Source organism: Asparagus officinalis, chromosome 7 (genome assembly GCF_001876935.1).
Source record: "Asparagus officinalis chromosome 7, Aspof.V1, whole genome shotgun sequence".
Taxonomy (NCBI): domain Eukaryota; kingdom Viridiplantae; phylum Streptophyta; class Magnoliopsida; order Asparagales; family Asparagaceae; genus Asparagus; species Asparagus officinalis.
The window spans coordinates 39,236,732-39,256,708 of NC_033800.1; the positions used below are offsets into that span (position 1 = coordinate 39,236,732).

Consider the following 19,977-nt stretch of genomic DNA (forward strand, 5'->3'; position numbering starts at 1 on the left):
TAGACAAAACCTGACATTTTTCTGGGTTAATTGAGTAAAGATATTTGTAGTACCACCCAATTACAAAGAGGCTATATGTAGTACTATTGGTTGTGAATAGACCATTGTAGTTCTACTTGTTATGAATAGATGTCCTTTTTGGACTCTTGAAATTGTTTAAAATGTTTGAGGAGGTGAATGGAGCTTTTATAGTTCTATTGGTGAGGATAGAAGCCAAATTGCTAAATTTTTTTTACTTCTAAAAGAATAAAGAAAAGTTCACTAAAGGGGTGTATTTACACTAAGCAAATACTATAAAGGGTCTATTTGTCATAGTTAAAACTGTATGAGATCTATTCATAATAAATAGAATTACATATAGTCTCTTTGCAACCAATTATACTGCATGAGGTCTATTCGCAATTGATCCCTTTTTAATGAGTCCCTAGAGGACATCTTAGGGGATGATTCCTAGATTAATGAGACATTAATCCAGTGATGAGGAGTTACAGTAGCTTATCAATAAACTGGGAAGGAGGGTAATTTGCTTGCTCAATGCCATAGATAAAAGTAAAATTCTAGTTTGTGAGCATCTATCTACAAAAATACCGAATTTTAAAGTATAAGTTCTATTACTTTATTAACCGTTTATTTCATACCCTCGTCCATAATCGTCATTTGTTCCGACCAAATTCCGAGAGAAAGGCAAAATAAAAAAGGGGGAAAAAAAAGGGAGGAAAGCTTAAAAAAAGCAACGAACTCAATTTCATAAACCCTAACAAATCCCCCATCTATGGACTTGAGATCCCCAATTTCGATCAGATAGCGGCCTCTCCTATCCCCGATCGCAGCAGCTCTGTATCGCTTGATCTCGCCGTTTCTCCACCTGCTTGCGCTTGCCGACACCGAGAGATCCTGCTATTAGTCGCGTCCATGCGATCGATCGCGGCGAGCTCCTCAGATCTTAATCGCTTCGTCGGCCATGAGAGGTTCTCGGAGCTCGTTTCAAGTTTCTGAGCTACGAGGTTCGTATTCTTGCCTTCTTTTGGCTTAAATCTCGTTCTTTGGAGTGAATTTGGACTTGGAGTAGTACTTTGCTCTCTTTAATAGCCTGAGTGAAACCTGATGCTGTCAATTTCTTGAAATTTTGTGGCTTGTGAAGGAATTTTACGGAATTTAAGAATGTGATCGTTGAGGTACTGTTAATGCGAACTATAGGTGGTTCTGGATAATGATCCTCATCTGCAGTGTCGAACTTTGGTTAATTTTGGCTTAAAGATTATCTTTCTCTTAAATTTGAGTAGATGTCGCTGTTGCTCCATCTTGACGATTATTGTATATCGTTATGCTAAGGCTTCTGGATCTGGCAAAATTTCAAAATATGTGCTAAAATATATTTCTTAAATGCCATCCTGCTATAAAAACTTAAGGTTTTGGATTCTGGGGGTATATGGGGAAATTTCAAATTGCTGTGGTGTTCTACACAGTATCACCACAGTTCAGGCATCTTCATTTGGAAACACATTTGTGTTGCACTTTTTAGGCTCTGCTCATTGTTTGTAGAAGCAGATATGATGTTTATAGCACTGACCTGGGTATATTCAGAATCTTAGGTCTTGACAGATCTGGTTCAATGTATTTGGTTCCTTTTTCGTTGTTTGATTTAGATATTTGTGCAATGCATTTTAGTTTTTTTAAGGGTCTTTTGATGTCTGAGGAGGTCTAACAGATTTGCATATTTTTAAATTACTGTGGTAGCACCTGTTGATTGCAGCTTAGGTTTTACTTTTGCGCCTCTCTGTATTTTTCTATCTATATTGGTTTGTTGTTTTTGTTTCTCTTCTTGGTCTAATATAAATCTAGCAATTCTGCTATAGCTTTAGTTCCGAATGGGGGTTCTTCATTTTTTAGCTCGTTGCTCTCCCTCCCTCCCTCCCTCACGAAAATACTTTAAGGCCCCATTTGGCAAATGTTTGGAAGAGAGATTAAGGAGAAGGATTTACCTAGTCAACTCATTTGTTAACCTGAACAGTTAACTAAGAATTAATATTGTTTTTGGTCTTTGCGATCTTTTTTAGCGTTTGGGAATAATGAGAATTTGATATTATTTTTTAATAAGTTATAGGATTGTCTCTTGACCCATCTAAATAGGAGGTGGATTAGTAAACCCCTCAGATTTGAAGGGTGAACCCATTTTAACCCCTCACATCTTAACCCTTTTATATTTTTTGTGTTTGGAAACCTTACGCTGGTTACCTCACTTTATTTCATGAGTAGATTTTTTTGTGCTTGGTAGGTTAATGGGGATTTAACTCTCCTTAACCCCTCACTTAACCCGTTGACAAATGGCACCTGTGAAGGTTGACCGTTGACGAGTCGTTTCTCTTTTTGTTAAATTCGGTAACCCCTTGGTCCAAGCAGATAAAAAGAAAAAGAAAGAAAGGGAACAAGGCCCAAAAGGAAATCTCAACTGCTTTTATTCATGGGGCTTTCATGCTAAGATGATGAAATGAGAAAAGAAAATAAATATTATTTGCTGAATGTCTTCTTTTCAGAGAACATAAGTGGTATCAGTAATCTACCTACAGTTTAGAGAATCATCATTTGCTCTTGAGGACTACAGATTACTATGCGATAGGTTCAGCTTTACTGATTACTTCGCTTAATTTGAAATTGCAGGACTTTTGAAATCCTTGAAATTGTTGCTACTGAATTATTTGATGATCTTATCATGTCTTGAACTCATAAGCAAGGCTTTGTCTGGCATTCAAATACCTACCTCAGTGTCGGCCGTTTCTCCACCAGGTGGATGGGATCTACTGGATTCTGCACCTGCACCAGCCATTTCTGAATTCTTCTTGCCTGCGACTCTTCCTCTGGTTCGGAGAGAACTTAGGGAACAATTTTCTCCGCAAGCTGCAAGTTCACCTCCTCCAGAATATAGTTCTTTGACAACTGCTGGTCCACCCTCTTCAAGATTATCAAAGCAATCATATCCATCGATGCAGCGGAACCAAAGTCGTGCCCCTGAATCATCCCTTATACCTCCTATCACTGGGGGTACTGCTCCATCAGATTCCAATGCCAGCTCTGTTCCTTCTCCAGATGCACCTTTAATCCCTCCTCACAGGTCTGGTAAGTTGAAATTAGTTTGTTTATATATTAATTTTTATTGATTAAAATCTGCTTTGCATTTTGGCACTTAGATGAAATATCAATTGGTAACTTATTTTCTTCTTTTGCTCAATGATAAATGTAGTACGTCTGTAGGTTTGTGCAGTCGTACATACCTTATTGTTTCTGACTATGGACCTTCATGTTGTCATCTAAGGTTTTTGTTTAGCAATTATTGTAGATCTCAATCATGGAGCTTGAATAATCCTAAGAGTGTTTTGACATCATCCTACCAAAATGGAGAGGACCATCAGTTACACTGATCTTTCTGCTTGCCTCTCCAGTACTTGCATTTTCTGTAGGCTGGATAATGTCAACTATAAGGCTGCTTTACTCTGTTGTGTAATTCTAAGGCTTTATATTGGGTAATAATGTCTTTTCCCTTCTAATTTTGATTGTTGTTGTAGTAATTGCTTTTCCCCCACTGCACAGGATGCTGTGAGCAGAATATGGTGCAAAAGCGAGGTACTCAAGGTTGTCATTGTGTGTACCCAGTAAAAGTTGAGCTGTTTCTTCAGAATGTTTCTTTGAGTTCAAATTGGAGCAATGAATTTCTTCAAGAACTTGCCTCCCAGCTAAACCTTCGTGTCAGTCAGTTCGAGATTGATAACTTTTATGTTGTCGGTGTCTCAGGCCTAAATATCTCTATGGCCATTGCTCCGCACACTGGGATTAGTTTCTCTGCAGATCAAGTCAACGCAATGAACTATTCACTTACTTTTCATAAAGTTCATGTGAACCCTACGCTAGTTGGTGATTACAGACTTTTGAACTTAACTTGGTTCAAGCCATTGGCTCCTGCTCCTGGTAAGCTTTCTTGCTATACTTTCATTTTGGAACCGTTCTGTGGTCCATACGACAAGTTTTAATGACATATATTGCTACAAGATCAATGCAACACTGTGGGAATTGGACTATGTTTTAATGCTGTTTACATGCACTTAACGGTGATGTTATCCAAATCTGAAATCTCAAGTCTTATATTGTGTACTATTCGTGCTATACAATTTTTTTTAGTTCCAAAGAAAATGCCACTTCTTTATTATTTATTTTAAAATCATTTGGAGGGTCTCTTTCATTTCTTATATGACCATGGGTGTCAAGGGAGTGTTTGGGTTGGAGAGATTCTGCCACTGGAGAAATATAGTTGCACCTCCGTATCAACTTTATGATGTATTCTTCAGATCAACCTCATTCACTGTATTACCTACTTTATCACGTGAACACAGGAAAAGTACCTTTTAGTTTAGATAAGTATATGCTTCCTTGCTGAACACAATTTGACTGGGAAACTTGGATGGTGTTGATTCCTGTTGGCAAAAGATATGATGATGCTAAGGTGAAGGATCCTGTCCTTTTGATCAGACAAATTAATTTGTGATGTCACAGCCAGAATTCTAGAGGAATCTGATGATGATTGTAACAATAGCTTGGAATAATAAAAATGTACAGATTATATTGCTAATGGGTATGAGAAAGAAACAGAGAAAATGTTGCAAATAAAAAAGGAATAAGAGATGGAAGACCCTATTTCCAATATTCATGATGCAAGGTCGGCCGAAATCAGTGACCGAGTAACTAAACTATCGTTTTAATTAGGACGGTCACCATATGAATTACATATTTTGGAACCAGGAAGCAACCAAAAAGAAACTCTTTGTACATTACATATACGAAACGGCTAAATTACCAAATTGGTATTTTTATCCGCCCTGTTTGCTAGTTTGGTATATTTAAAAAATCCGGCGACAACAAGGTATTTTATTAAGGCCCTGCTTACCAATAAGACCATTTTTCTTGAAATTCCGACAGGAAAATTTATTCTACCTCCCTAACCTCTCAAAATTATTAAATCTATGCCCAAAATTATCAAAAAAATGCATCCCCTCCCTCTCCCTCTCCTCCTCGTCCTCATCGTCGTTGTCCTCCTCTCACATTCCCCTCTCATTCCCTCCTCCGCCTCCCCTTCCCCCTCCAACATGATATCATGCTCGAGTAGACTCTGAAGGCTGCAGGCAATGTATGGTTCCTATCCAACATGGACTCACAAGGGGACATTGTATACCCGAACGATCCAAAAGCAGTGATCAAATCTAAGTGGCCTTCTTGATGATACATACAACATCTTCGCAGATGAGAACATGCTACTGGAAACCTCTCGGTACGTCTGCAAACAACAACCTTCTTGATGTTGGGGCTAGGGGTGCCAACCCGGGTATATCTCTAATGTTCTTGTTATTTGGGTGTACAATCTAAAGTTATAGCAATGTATTAAGAGCAGAATCAATAGATGGATGAGTTAACGCTACTATAAACCCAAATATAAGGATTCAACTTGCGTGTTAAAAATCCAAATTGATAAATATGATTTGCTGAACAAAATAATATAGAAATACAAAGAATCAAATGGTTTCGAAATGATTCACCATGCATCAAGTTATGAAAAGTTAAATTGATTTCAAATTCTGAGGCGATCAATTTTCAGGACGTTTGATGTATGGGTAAATCACATGGAAACCAATTTTTTTGTTTCCTAATCTATGTTTAGTAGATCATATCTATTAGTGTAAATTATGAGTTCAAAATCTTCATATTTTATGAAATAATTACGAGTCTATAATGAGAAAATCAGCTTTTGTGGCTCAGCTATAGGAGGTATGGATCAAGCAATGACTAGCATTAGTGTTCATTATGAACCATGACTGACATGCTTTATGAAGAAATCACTGAAAAAGCTCAATGGCTTTTGTAGGAGTATCTTAATGATAGTTCTCAAATGAACGAGAACCATTGGATATTTTGGCAATGCTTATGTATAACTTGGAGGGGGAAGGGGAGGCGGAGGAGAGGGGTATGGGAGAGGAGGAGTAGGAGGACGATGACGAGGAGGAGGAGGGGAGGGAGAGGGAGGGGATGCATTTTTTTTGATAATTTTTGGGCATAGATTTAATAATTTTGAGAGGTTAGGGGGTAGAATAAATCTTCCTGCCGAAATTTCAAGGAAAAGAGTCTTATTGGTAAGCATGGCCTTAATAAAATACATTGTTGTTGTCGGATTTTTTAAATATACCAAACTGGCAAACATGGTCGAATAAAAATACCAATTTGGTAATTTAGCCTATACGAAACTCTTTGTAAATTACATATACACCCATTTACATCAGAAATTCCGAAGCTGAATGTAAGTTTAAATCTACTTCCTCTCTGATGCTGCAGATTATATTTTGAAATTTGGACAAGCTATCAAGCGGTTTATTCTCTCAAATACTTTTTGTATGATTCGATACTTGACAAATGGATTAGTCCACTTATTTATTAGTCATGTTGTTATCAAATTGATCTTTGTTTCAATGTTCTTGGTGGTGTTGGCATTTTTTTTGCAAGGAATTTTTATTTTGTTGCAAAATATAATCATAATCCCTATTTTTTCCATTATGAAACATTTATGGGTAATGGAAACTTTAATGTAATTAAATGCCTTAACTTTTGCATGATGCAATTTTGTAGCAGCGAGCCTACCACATGGCACCCACATTCAGCTTCAAACATGTCATGTCAGTAACTGTATCTGCAATCTACTTGTGTACTATCCATGTTACTGTTTGACATTACTTCGGCTTATAAATAATTACCTCATTTATAGTACATGCCTTTTCCTGCTGGCAATCTTGTGCTACTGACTTCGTTGATGGGTTTTCAATAAAATTTCCTGGTTTTGGGAATTTGGCTATTATGATGCTCTGGTACATTTGTTTAAAAAATCTGACACTTACTCATTGATTTCTGAAACCCTGTATCCTTTAGGTCATTGCCAAAATATTTTCATAATATTATCTGCTAACTGTAACAGCTCACAGGATACTGCTTATGACATAGAAGGATACAATCTATCACCCTTATTTTGTATGGAACTATGGCAATCAGATTTCTAATAGATGTTTAATTTTTATTTAATTTTGAAGGGTAAATCTTTTGTGTTTCTACTAGTGTGATGGATTCTGTGACACTTTACCATTTTCCAGCTCCAACACAGGCTTTTGCACCCAGGGTTTCACCGCCTTCAAAGTCCAATGTGCATACACCTCCAAGTACTAATGAAGATAAACGTTCAACTCTGATTATAGCTGTGGGCATAGGTACTGGTGTCCTGATCATTATTATAATATCCGTGATAATCATCTTCTCCTGCATATCTAGAAAAGAGAAGCAGACTGCCGCCAAAGAACCAGGTGAGCTGTCAAACTTATTTTAAGGCTAACTGAGATATGGTTGATCCGTTCATGTTGGTTTTCTTCTGTATTTTTATTTTTGAGAAATAAGCCGTAGAATGATACAAATGGGATTTGAACCCTAGACCTCTTGCTCGCTGCTAAGAGGATTTACCATTATGCTATATTGGCACCGTACAGTCTCAAGTTAAAAACTGAGAAAACATGTAAACAGCTTATAGGAGTTAGTTAACTGTTATTTTCTTTGGAGCTGGCAGTTTAAGTCTGTTTCCTATAGACTTTTAGACCTGTTTTCATGTTGGCACAGCAATACGTGAACACAGAGAATGAGAAAAGATGTGTTGTATAAAGGGTCAGCATTTGTGGATTGGTATATCTTGTCACAGTACAACTTGGGATTATTTCTCGGGTTATATGCATAAACATTTGTGCTATTATGTGCATGTAGATCAAGAAGAGAGGTTCATACACGTTTGAGGATATGTAAAGTTAAAGTATGATATTAAAAACTTCATCTTTCAGAAACTAGGGAGCAAACATTTTAATTAATATAATGTGAGCACATCATAAGTACTTGAAGTTCTGAAACCTATTTGTTGCATAGTATAAGTCAACAAAATTGAAAGTTAAGTCTATTAGAAAAAAGCTATACTAGTGCAGAATTCTAAATATATATGAGGGCTCATTAAGTCAATTAGTCACTATTTTTGCTTCTTTAATTTATTTCAGTCAACTAGTTTTCACGATTCAGAGCTGTACTACACCTTGAATGGAGACGCTTGGGGGTGGTACCTTGTCGTTATGACATATAAGATATGATCACATCCAAACAACATGCACTAACAGTGGAACCAGTTATTATTTCACATGTTCTGCACAAGTGAATGTTAGCCTTCCATTTATTATGCCTTAGTTTCTAGTTGAAGATTTGAAATTGTTTGGATCTGAGCTGTGCACCGAACCAGAGTTGGATTTTGTCTGACCACCAGAAAAGGACGGTAGTCAGTAGTAGGGCTGAGCATTCGGTCGGTTCGGTCGGTTTCGACAAAAAAAATTACAACCGTACAGCACCGACCCTCAAGCTAAAACCGCCCCGAACCGAAGTGATACGGTTCGGTTCGGTACGGTCGGTTTACACCCACGAGTTCACCGTCGCGTTCTATAACTGGGTATGTTACTTCTAAATCAAATCATCCCCAGTTGCATTCACAAAATAGGCGGAAAAATCCTAAGAAAAAACGACAGCTTTTAACCTAATCTAATCCACGGTCAAAATAAACTTTACCTCATCCAAAAATCCAAAAACTTAGGAACTAAGTAATAACAAAACCAATCAGAACAAGGACCCCCAAAAAAAAGTTCAACAATCGAAACTTACCACAACTCCCCTGATCTTTGACCGAAGCTACAATCCCTAAATCCGGCAAGCTCTCTCCAGCGTTGACCTTGTACCTCTTGCTCCCAACCCTAACCCTCTCCTTACTCTCATATGGTCGTAGATGAGTCTGATCTCGGCGTCGCTCCGCTCTACCCCTGAATCCGTGTTGTTCGTTGTAGGCAATGATCGACATGTCCGAGTCGCCACCGATGGCTGCGGCGGCGAGGATCGCCGACGAGAGGAGGAGAAGCAAGAGAGAGGTAGAAGGTAAAAATGCCATCTTTTCTGAGAGAAGGAAAAGAGGCGGGGACCAGATCGAGAGAGGGAGCATCGGGAGATTTAGGGCAAGGGGAATGGATGAAATTGAGAACAAGGGAATTTATATCAGTCGGATATGGGTATCGGGTATGGGTTAGGACGGGTGGGGGAAAATTCGGTCGGGTCGGTTTAATCGGGTTGAATGTTTCTGAACCCGAACCGAACCGAACTTTGATCAAAACCGCACCGAACTGTAGGAAATCGGTCGGTTCGGTCGGTTCGGTCGGTTTGGACCGAACTTTGCTCACCCCTAGTCAGTAGGTGACCAGGATGCTTACTCTAGGTATCTAAAGCAATGTCATTGAGGGTTTGCGTGTATATGCTACATTTGGTTGTTACCTGGAACAATGTATCCCAGTGATTTCATTTACCATGCGGTGTTTTATCCTACCTTTTAAGAAAAAAAATATATTCATATCATTTGCTACAATATGAAAGAAAGAAAAAGCATATTGAAGATACAAGCATTGGTGGCATAAAATAGAAAGAGAATATCTAAGAACCAAGAAGATATTCAGATTCTTGAATTTCTCTAATAATTTTAAGTTAAACATATCTGTTAATGCCGATGCTTCTGGTGGATGATGAAGGAACCACTGAATGAATACTTCAAAACTCAGTTTTAAATTGAACAAACACTTCATGAGAATTTTTTTAAAAAAAGCTACACAACACTTTAGTTGCCTAATCACCTCCACACGTCTTTCCTTAATGAAAATAATGGCTTCGTTCTTGAAAAACACTTACAGTTGTCCATTGAAACACTTCACCCAATAAAATAAATTGCACAAACTATGCCAAAGTGCCTGCAAAGTTGCAAGGAGTAGGCTTAGAAGAGTTATCTATGAAATAGAGTTTTTGTCCCAGCACAAAACTTATTTTGCACACATGAGATTCCGGTTGCAGTAGACTGGAGGAATGGGGAAAATAAGTTTGATATGGATCGTAACTTTAATTTCGTACATTTTTAAAGATTGCTTCTCATAATATATGCATTCCATTTGTAGTGGAGAGCCACTTGTTGTAGATTAGGTCTTTTTATATAGTACTATCTATGTGTGCGATAAAAATATTTAATCTCCAGCTAAATGTATTTTCAGCAAAACCAAGGAGTGGAGATGCAGCTTCTGTAGAAGGCTCTCTTCCTCATCCTACTAGTACAAGGCTTCTCTCGTATGAAGAGCTCAAAGAAGCAACGAATAATTTTGAACCAGCAAGCATACTTGGAGAAGGTGGCTTTGGTCGCGTCTTCAAGGGAGTCTTAAGTGATGGAACAGCAGTTGCCATAAAGAAACTCACAAATGGAGGACACCAGGGAGATAAGGAATTCCTGGTTGAGGTTGAAATGCTAAGCAGGCTACATCACCGCAATCTAGTAAGACTTGTTGGTTACTACAGCAGCCGTGATTCATCACAGCATCTTCTCTGTTACGAGCTTGTTCCCAATGGAAGCCTCGAGTCCTGGCTCCATGGTATTACATACGTTTACATGATTTTGGACTTTTATTTGTAACTTATTTCTCCTTTTTCTAATATGTTTATGTTTTTCTTTTTAGGTCCTCTGGGAGCAAATTGTCCTTTAGGTTGGGAAACTAGGATGAAAATAGCTCTTGATGCTGCTAGAGGGCTTGCCTACCTTCATGAGGATTCTCAGCCCTGTGTGATACACAGAGATTTCAAAGCATCCAATATATTGCTTGAGAACAACTTCCACGCAAAGGTTTCAGATTTTGGACTTGCCAAACAAGCACCTGAAGGGCGTGCGAACTATCTTTCTACTCGCGTGATGGGAACCTTTGGGTACATTCTAATCTCCCTTCCTCTTTGTGTGTGCGCGCGTGGATGCACACGTGCATGGCCTTCATATATGTGTGCATGCACAGAGTCAACTACATGTGTGCATGCTCATGGGCTTGAATGCGCACACTGTATGAGTCTGTGTTGCGTGTTCATCTACACGTGTGCTGTGCACATGCATGTGTGTATGTGCTATTTGTTTGCATGTGCGCACTCAAACTTGCTTCATTAATGGGGAGCGGACGATGGGAATATGTTGAGGGATTTATTTGGATAAAAAATAATAGAAAAACAGAAATATTGAAACTGCACTTCTCATTGAAGGGGGGAAGATACAAATGTTGGAATTCACACCCAAGCACTTCACACATTAGCTACTGACATGCCTAATACTAGTTGCAATGCACATGAAAAGTTCCTCACAAACATTTTTTCTCTCCTCCCTCAAATGAAAAAGTGCATCGTTAGATATAAAACTAAAATAAAATCCTAATCCTAACTAATAGATAACATCAAATTAAATACTAACAAAATAACAACTCTAATATCTAAATAACAACGTCATTCTAATCACATATCTCAACTAAAGAAAATCACATCTTAAAAAAATCCTAACTTGTACCTTTCCTGCATCAATCAATCATCATGTGTGCCTTTGGGTGCACTTGATTGCTGCATGCGGTAACTATATGTAGCTGAAATTCTTTTATATCACATGTGGCATGTAGATATATCTTTTTATTTCACTGGCATTTCATGTCATCACCATCATAGATAACCAATGGCTTTTCAGGTATGTAGCACCCGAATATGCTATGACTGGACATCTGCTAGTGAAGAGTGATGTATATAGTTATGGAGTAGTTCTGCTTGAACTGCTGACTGGGAGGAGGCCTGTAGATATGTCACAGCCATCTGGCAAGGAGAATCTTGTGACCTGGGTCAGTGTTCTTCACCATTCTATCAAAGACATTTAACACTGAATCTTTCACAAATTGCCATGTTTAGATTGTCCTTGGATTCACAGAGAACTTGTTGATAAGCTTCACATCCCAAAGTTTATACATTTTCTTTTTATTTGAACGTTTTCAAGCACATTTTTGACACTCGACACTGCAGCACATTTTGACCTTCCCAGACACAAGTCTGATGTGTGATGCGCACACTGAGATGCATCAGCCCATCCATTTTTTCAAACTAGACCACTTTATCATGAAAGAGATGTGAAACTATTATTTTGTTTTGCACTAATTTGTTTATGTTTAACATAAAAATAAGAATGCTTAAGACTATGTTATTCACAGCAGGAGCCATGAAGTAGATGAAAAGCTAATATGTCTTAGCTGCATAAGATTGTATCTTATGACAACTTCATATTCAGAATGAATGCATGTTACAATATGAAGCATTATTTAGACGAACATTTCTTTACATTAGGCTTCGTACTATTTTATCTTGTAGAAAACAGTACATATCATATGAAAGATTCCCTAGTTGTATTGGCAGTCCACCTGTATTCTTCTATTGTGATGGTTGTTTTTCAAATCGACCAAATAAGGTGTAATATAGCTAAACTTGGATTTGGACAGGATGCACCATACTCTCTCTTCCCCGTAAAATGTTTTAGCTTGGCTTGACAAATATCAAGTCTTACACCAGATGTTCATCAATAGTTTGCGTGCCAACTTGCCATCTTTCCTATAAGCTCCTTTTATTTTAATTTCAGTTAAGGTAGAATTGTTTTCCTTCAGGGGAGAAGCATTTCTGCTGCTCTTGTATTGGCAATGCGCGTTAAGTGGATTCGACTGGTTTTGCATCGTTTTTTGCGAACTGCACTGAAAAACCAAGTACAAGACCAATTATTTTGGTTTGGTTCGGTAGTTCTGGAATATTTGGATATTTCAGGCTTGACTATTTCAGGCTTGACTTAAGCAGATCCAGTGAAAGTTAGGACCTTCTTTATAGCTTTGAGTTAAAGTAAAATTAAACCAATAGAATCAGACAAGAAAGAGAAAAAAAAACAGCACAAAAAAGCTAAGAAATAATCACATAGACCCAACCACAGTTACACAGTATGTGGTACGTAGCGGGTTGTCGTACAAATTCGGGTACGCAATTCACCACTTATAAATATTGGATTCAATGGGGGTAACTTGCTTTTGTACGCAAGTTAAGGCATTGGTACGTTGTAGATATTTTGGGGTGCACTCATTTTCCAAAGTGTATAGTAGAAAACTAGAAACTAGAAACTAGAAAGCTAATTATGCATTTCAATATTTTTCATACAAATTATTCAAGTGCTGCTTTTTTATGGGGTTCATTACTTTGTTTTGTTTCTCTTTCACAAGTTCATGTTGGGATCATGACATCATTGCATGTTTTATTGACATAGGTATTTAGTTATTGTAAAGTCATTGACTCATATATTATATTGTGCGTATCCCTTTACTCGACTATGCACATTGCATTGCGTCTTGTGCATGTACAGTTACACCTCACATACTTATAAGCGGCACGCCAATTTTGGGGAACAAATTCGTGTATCGAAGGGAATCAGTTTGCAAATGTACTGGGAATTGGCTCGCAGGAACTGTACGACGGTTCGAGGGGAGTTGAGGGAATCGTGCAACTACCCCCCCCCCCAGCCATATCTTACAAACCATATTTCGTAAATATTACAAATGCCTACTTGCATGATTTTCCTATTCATCTCTTCATAAAGAGGAAAAAATGACTATAACAAAAATTTATACGGCCGAAAGTCAGAAACAATTAATTAAATTTGCACAAGTAAATTAAAGAGATTTTAGACAAATGACAAGAGCCAGAGACGCTTAACACGAACCCCCTACCTAATAGTCCACCTCAAGCTTACCCCTGCTCCACTAAGTTTTTCGATTCCACAGTCCACACCACAAGGTAGTATTGCAATAGTCATACAGGGAGAAGAGATGGTTGAAGAGGAAGAGAGGAGGAAGAGATGAGGGGCTCAGTGAATGAGGAAACCGGACTGATAGCAATAAGGAGTCGCAGGTTGCTGATGACATGAGTGGGCTGATGGCATTGGGATCTCGGGATTCAGAGTGGATACAATATTAAATACTTAAATCACTCTAAACCAACCAAAAAATGATCAGTTTGGTCGGTTATTTCAATTTGAGCCAAATAAGGCTCAACCGTAACTTGGACCGTGTTTGTGTAGGAGCTTAATTTATACGATGATATTCTTGTATAAAAATGATAATATTTATTTATCTATCCATATCTAAGTTGCATGGAAACGGGCACGGGTACTGGTACGGGTAGGGGATACGGCAAAACTGTAAAATGTTGGGTACGAGGACACGACTATATATATATATATATATATATATTGAATTAATAATGTACATGAGGTAATTTTTTCCGCTTCATGTGTCATTAGAATTAAAATTTCGATCATATTTTTGAGTTAATTTTATCATATTGATTATCATGAATTGTAAACTATTCATTTTTTTACTAGACATCTAAATGACCCATTAACTATATAGTTTTGAACTTGGGTATAGACTGAAACGAACCCGACCCGTATCCCATTAGTTTCAAAAGACGGATGTGGAGTGTAAGCTCTACGTCCAGGAAGTCTTTGACAAGTGTTTTAAATTAACACATATATCGTCTAATTGAGTACATGTTGTAATAAACGCATGCATATATTCAAGAAGTGTCCATGAAGTTTGAGTACGGGAAAGTGTCGGGTACGTGTTCGGTACGGGTACGGCTTCAATAATGAAGTACCCGGGTAGCGTAGATCCATATAGTAAAGTTGAAGCAGTTTGGATTGAAGCCATGTACTGTATATGCTACAGTGCACTCTCTTGTCTTTATCTCATCTAAGAAAAAGTTATAGATGAGGGCCATTTTGCCTATTTGATCCCAAATTTACCATAATTTATTTTTTAAATCAATACATTCCAAAATCACTCTTAGATCCAAAATACTTCATGGAATTAATTTTGAGCCAACTTTGTTTTTTTAGCAATTTAATATGTGGTGTAAGCTGTTATATGTTTTTACAACTTGCTATGTTCGTTTGAAGGTGGTTAGATATACTATTTTTTTAAAACCCAATGCTTAGACTATTATTATTATTATTATTATTATTATTTGGATTTTCTCACACTTTGATGTTGGGAAATGTCGATAAATTTTTTGAAGTTTCAATTCCAAGAAGATATTTTTTGCCTATAAATCCAGATTGTTACTCCCATTTTTTTTAAAACCCACTTTGTTTTTAATAGTTTGGTATACAATGTAAGTTGTTTTCTTTTATTGTAACACACTATATTTTTGTTATAAATGATTGGATATATGTTGTATTTTTAAATCAAAATGTTTAAGCAATCATTTTTCTAGCATTTTTCATGCCCATGCCGTGGCATTGCACGTGTCAAAATCTGCTCGTTCCTTCCTATGTAATTCAGATGCTCTACATGGAGCGTCAAAATCAGTTGAGAATTACACTAAGAACAACCCATAGACATGTCAAGTATCCACCGGTCTCACATAGTTTTAAAAGAAATCAGTAAACACATCAGACAAAAAACTCCAGACCAGTAACACTCTCATATCAAATTCCTGAGAAAACTCAACTTGGTCAACATGGCAAAACACCAAGGGACAAGTTGGAATATTGTAAATTAATCAACCTTAATAAACAAATTTTTAAATGATGATATATGTTAAGGTTTGTAATACTTTTATAGAAAAAGTTCTTGACATTTCTGTCTTGTTACATAAAACAAAATGATAATGACTTAATAGTTCCAGGACAAAATTTGTATTCATAAGATTTACATTATAGTTCGAGGACAGTATTTGTATCCAGAAAATGTTTTACATGATATTACATGTTTATAAAAACATAAGATGCTTAAATTGGATGAATGTGTTTCATCCCCTCTATATAAAACCACAACCCTGATGAAACATGACTTCTTTTCCTCAAACTATTAACGTTAAGCACCCTTTTATCACCATTGGCTATAGTGGAACTTCTGGCTTTTCAAAACCTCAGATAAAGCATGACTTCTTTTCCTCAAACTATCAACATTAAGCACCCTTTTATCACCATTGTCTATATTGGCACTTTCGGCTTTTCAAAACCTCATAATATGCCTAAGCACAGGATAAAGAAATCTACCACGATTTTGAAGCTTATAAAATATAAACTCCCACCTGAACCATCATATTTCTGTAAATTTATCCACATACCTCCAGTTATAAGTACGAAGGAGGTCAGTTATGTCTATCACATCCCTAAACCTATGAACCGAACTAGTATTCTGTTCATGCCTTGGTCTCCTTTACCATATTGCACTCTGACCCAGCTTTAGAATTTAAGGCACACACATAAGAGAAGGAAGAATTGAATGAATATGCACTCATGAGATATGACCCAGCTTTAGAATGTAAAGCACACTCATAAGAGAGGGAAGAATTAATGAATATGCATTCATGAGATAATATGTTTCTCATTCACATACCATGGAAGTCCTGGTCAGTGTACCCACGCTGATAGCATCACATCAAGAGGTTGCTATAATAGCAGGTTATATGAGGGGATTCGGTGCACCTGATTTTTTTTGGGGGTGTGTTGATAAATAATTAACTGTAAATTTTCAGATGGACGTATAGCAATAAGGATAATATGTCTCATTACATTGCATATGATGTGTTTTATGCACCTAAAAGCTTCTGATGATATATGATACATATTTATTATATTCTATGTATTATGTTCCCTTCAAGACCAGGGTATAGGGACTGTATTTGCAATTGTTAATTCTGTTATAATGGCAGGCTAGGCCAATTCTTCGTGAAAAAGATCGGTTGGAAGAGCTAGCTGATCCTAGTCTGTCAGGTAAATATCCAAAAGAAGACTTTGTGCGAGTATGCACAATTGCAGCAGCTTGCGTTGCGCCTGAAGCAAGCCAAAGGCCCACGATGGGCGAAGTGGTTCAGTCCCTTAAAATGGTGCAGAGATTAGCAGAGTATCAGGATGCAATGCCGAATCCCACTGCTCGGCCAAATGTAAGGCAGTCATCCACGACCTACGAATCCGATGGCACTTCATCAATGTTTTCTTCTGGGCCCTTCTCAGGTCTAAGCTTATTTGACAATGACAACATTTCTAGAACTGCAGTCTTCTCAGAAGATCTCCATGAAGGACGATAACTCTTTCAAAGTAACCAGCTTGTAACTGAAAAAGAAACATGGAGAGGCTCTTGATTAATGAAAGGGATGAGTCTCAACAAGGTTTTGTGATGTTTGTGCAAGTACATTTCAATTTATATCAAGCCCTCAAATGTTTTTTTTTGGGGTCATTTTCAGCAGAGGTTCTCTAGTCTGGTTGCGTGCGAATTGCTCCTAATGTGCCTTTGCCAGGCTCATGTTGTTTGACATTGTTCTCATATAATTCATGACATTTTTCTGGACGGGGATCAAGTCTCTACCATTTTTAGGCCTCTTTCCCAGTATAATAGATTATGATTGCATCCATTAAGCAGTGGAGGCATGGGAAAGGCCAGAAGCGTCGTCAAGAGCTAAGTGAAACTAATGTGTATGCTATTCTTCGTTTATCATCTCCTTCGGCCCAGCTTTTGTTGCCTTGGGTGCAGTTTAGAAAACCCCGAGATGTCATGGTATCAAGAATCCATCCCCTCAATAAAGATGGCGTACTCACGAGGACTTATATGCCTCTATCGTTGACCATCGCCTCTAAAATATTTTTTCAGTTTCCCTTTTAAATTTAGAAGTTCTGCAAGGCTTAATTGCACTTCGATACCCTATACTTTCCCTTATTATATGCATCATTTGTTACTAGTGTTTTAGCCCGTGTTAAGCACGGTTTTATCACAATTCATCTATATTTTGTTGCTTTTCAATCACTCTTATCTGAATATAATTTTAAAGATCTAACGACTCAACCTCTTACATAACACATGAACATCGCTCTCACCCACTCTCATTGAGGTTAGATAACATGTACCTGCCTGGAAATAATGATATTAAACAACTTATATAAAGTTATAATTAAAATTAAGATCATTTATACTAATTTTTTTTCATAATAAATGAATAAAATGAAGATAATCAAAATGTCCTAAATGCAACTTGAACGAAATTAAGATATAAGACAGTTTAATGTTCAAAAAATATTATTCGCAAATGATGCATCACCAAAACAAGTTCTTAATCAATCAACCACTCATAAGATGTAATAAGCAAAACATTAAGAAAAGCTCTAATAATTTCTAATTATTTTTTCTTTTTCTTAATTCTCTTCTTGAAAGTTGAAAGAGTTGGTTCTTTGTTCATTCTTGTAAAATAAAAAATATATTTATTTAGTAAATTTAATATTAAAAAATTATATATTAAAATTAATTAATGTATAAATAAGCCAACCTGATTGTAGCCTTATTTTTCTATTGATTGTATGTGGTGTTTGTTAATGGCTGATATCAAACAGTCAATGAGAGAAGTTATTTGGTTGACGGTGGTCCTCTAACCCTCCGAATGTCCGGTTCTGAAGTAGGCTATTTTCCCCTACACAGTAAGAGGGCGGAGTTGGGTTTTTCGGTTGTTCCTCCGACGATCAAGTCCGTAATTTGTTTGAGTGGAGAAGTAACTAAACAGTAGATGTTCTTAATGTTGGCATCATATATATGAGCCTACTCCCTAATCTTATTTTGATAATTACAAACAATTCCTAATATTATTTGTTTAGTGTTTGTGTTTGTGTTTGTTATTAGGTATTCTAGACAAACAATGATGTCGGAGGTTGGTTGGATTGAGCCTACACGATCATATACATTGGAGGATGAAAGGAATACCGGAGTGAAGCTATGCACAATTCAAGTCAAAGATTCAAGTTCAAGCTTCATCCATGTTCATCAAGACGAGCTTTATTGAAGGTCAATCTTGGGTATAATGTTTATACTCTGTGTGTTAATGCTTAAAGCTCAAATATTATACACATACACGTTCAATCTTGGGTATAATGTTTATACTCTGTGTGTTAATGCTTAAAGCTCAAATATTATACACATACACGTTTTCGGTTTATCTTAAAGCTCAAATATTATACACATACACGTTTTCGGTTTATCGCTTTCAAGTTAAATCATTTTTTATTTGCAAAATAATTTTATTTGCAAAATAATGTGTTTATGGATTAAAGACTTGTTTACACTATTTAATATATTTTCTCAAGTCTATTAATCTATTGGAAAGCATTTCAAAACTTGTTTGGAATAAATTTTATCAAAATCAAGTTTTGATGATTTCGTATTCTTGAATAGTTTACAAAATAAATTATATTTTACAAATGGGAAATGTAATTTCAAAAATTCTTTTTGTAACATGTTCTATTACATGTTTATAATCATTTCCCAAACGTTTATAATTTTTAGAGTTGATTTACTATACTGAATTGATTTTACAAAATTAAATGTTTCAGCAGTTTTTAGAATATGTAATATATGTGTTCAAACATTTATTTCTCACAAATGAAAAGTGATATTTCAGAAATTATTTCTCTAACATGTTCATATACATGTTTAGAACATTCCATCAAAATAATAATTTTTGGAGTTGATTTACTATTTTTAATTGATTTTAGAAATTCAGATATGCAAAAATTCCAGAATCTACCAAAACTGTTCAACGGTCGACTTCATCAGTCGACCGATGATATGTTTTCAGTCTATAACGACTAGTTTTCCACATTTGTCATTTTATGGTGTTTTTGGCATTTTTCTTGGGTTCTTCTTGGCTTTGGAGTTTCTTACATACACCCCATCATATCTCATTCCTCTCAACCATCCAAGAGAGTTTCTAAACAAGTTTAAGAAAGTTTCTAAAAGAGTTTAAGGGTTTCAGAGTTTATTTACAAGTTTATTTGTGAAGAAATTTTAACAAGAGCTTGAGGAGATTATCATTTGTGTTTGGGCATTTAACTCATCTCCCTCTCTCTCTCTCTCTCTCTCTCTCTCTCTTGTCATTTTTAGAGAAGTGTTTCTAAACTCAATCTAGCTTTACATTTATATATAATTGTTT

The 19,977-nt window shown here is 36.6% G+C and overlaps 1 protein-coding gene across 1 annotated transcript; it reads left to right on the forward strand.

Annotated features, from left to right (window-relative positions):
- LOC109851107 (proline-rich receptor-like protein kinase PERK15) lies at positions 646-17,354 on the forward strand. Its single transcript, XM_020421211.1, has 8 exons — positions 646-1,004; positions 2,659-3,114; positions 3,586-3,960; positions 7,176-7,382; positions 10,179-10,550; positions 10,635-10,878; positions 11,669-11,816; positions 16,720-17,354. The coding sequence occupies exons 1-8, from the start codon at positions 962-964 to the stop codon at positions 17,092-17,094; spliced, it is 2,220 nt and encodes a 739-aa protein (XP_020276800.1). The 5' UTR covers positions 646-961; the 3' UTR covers positions 17,095-17,354.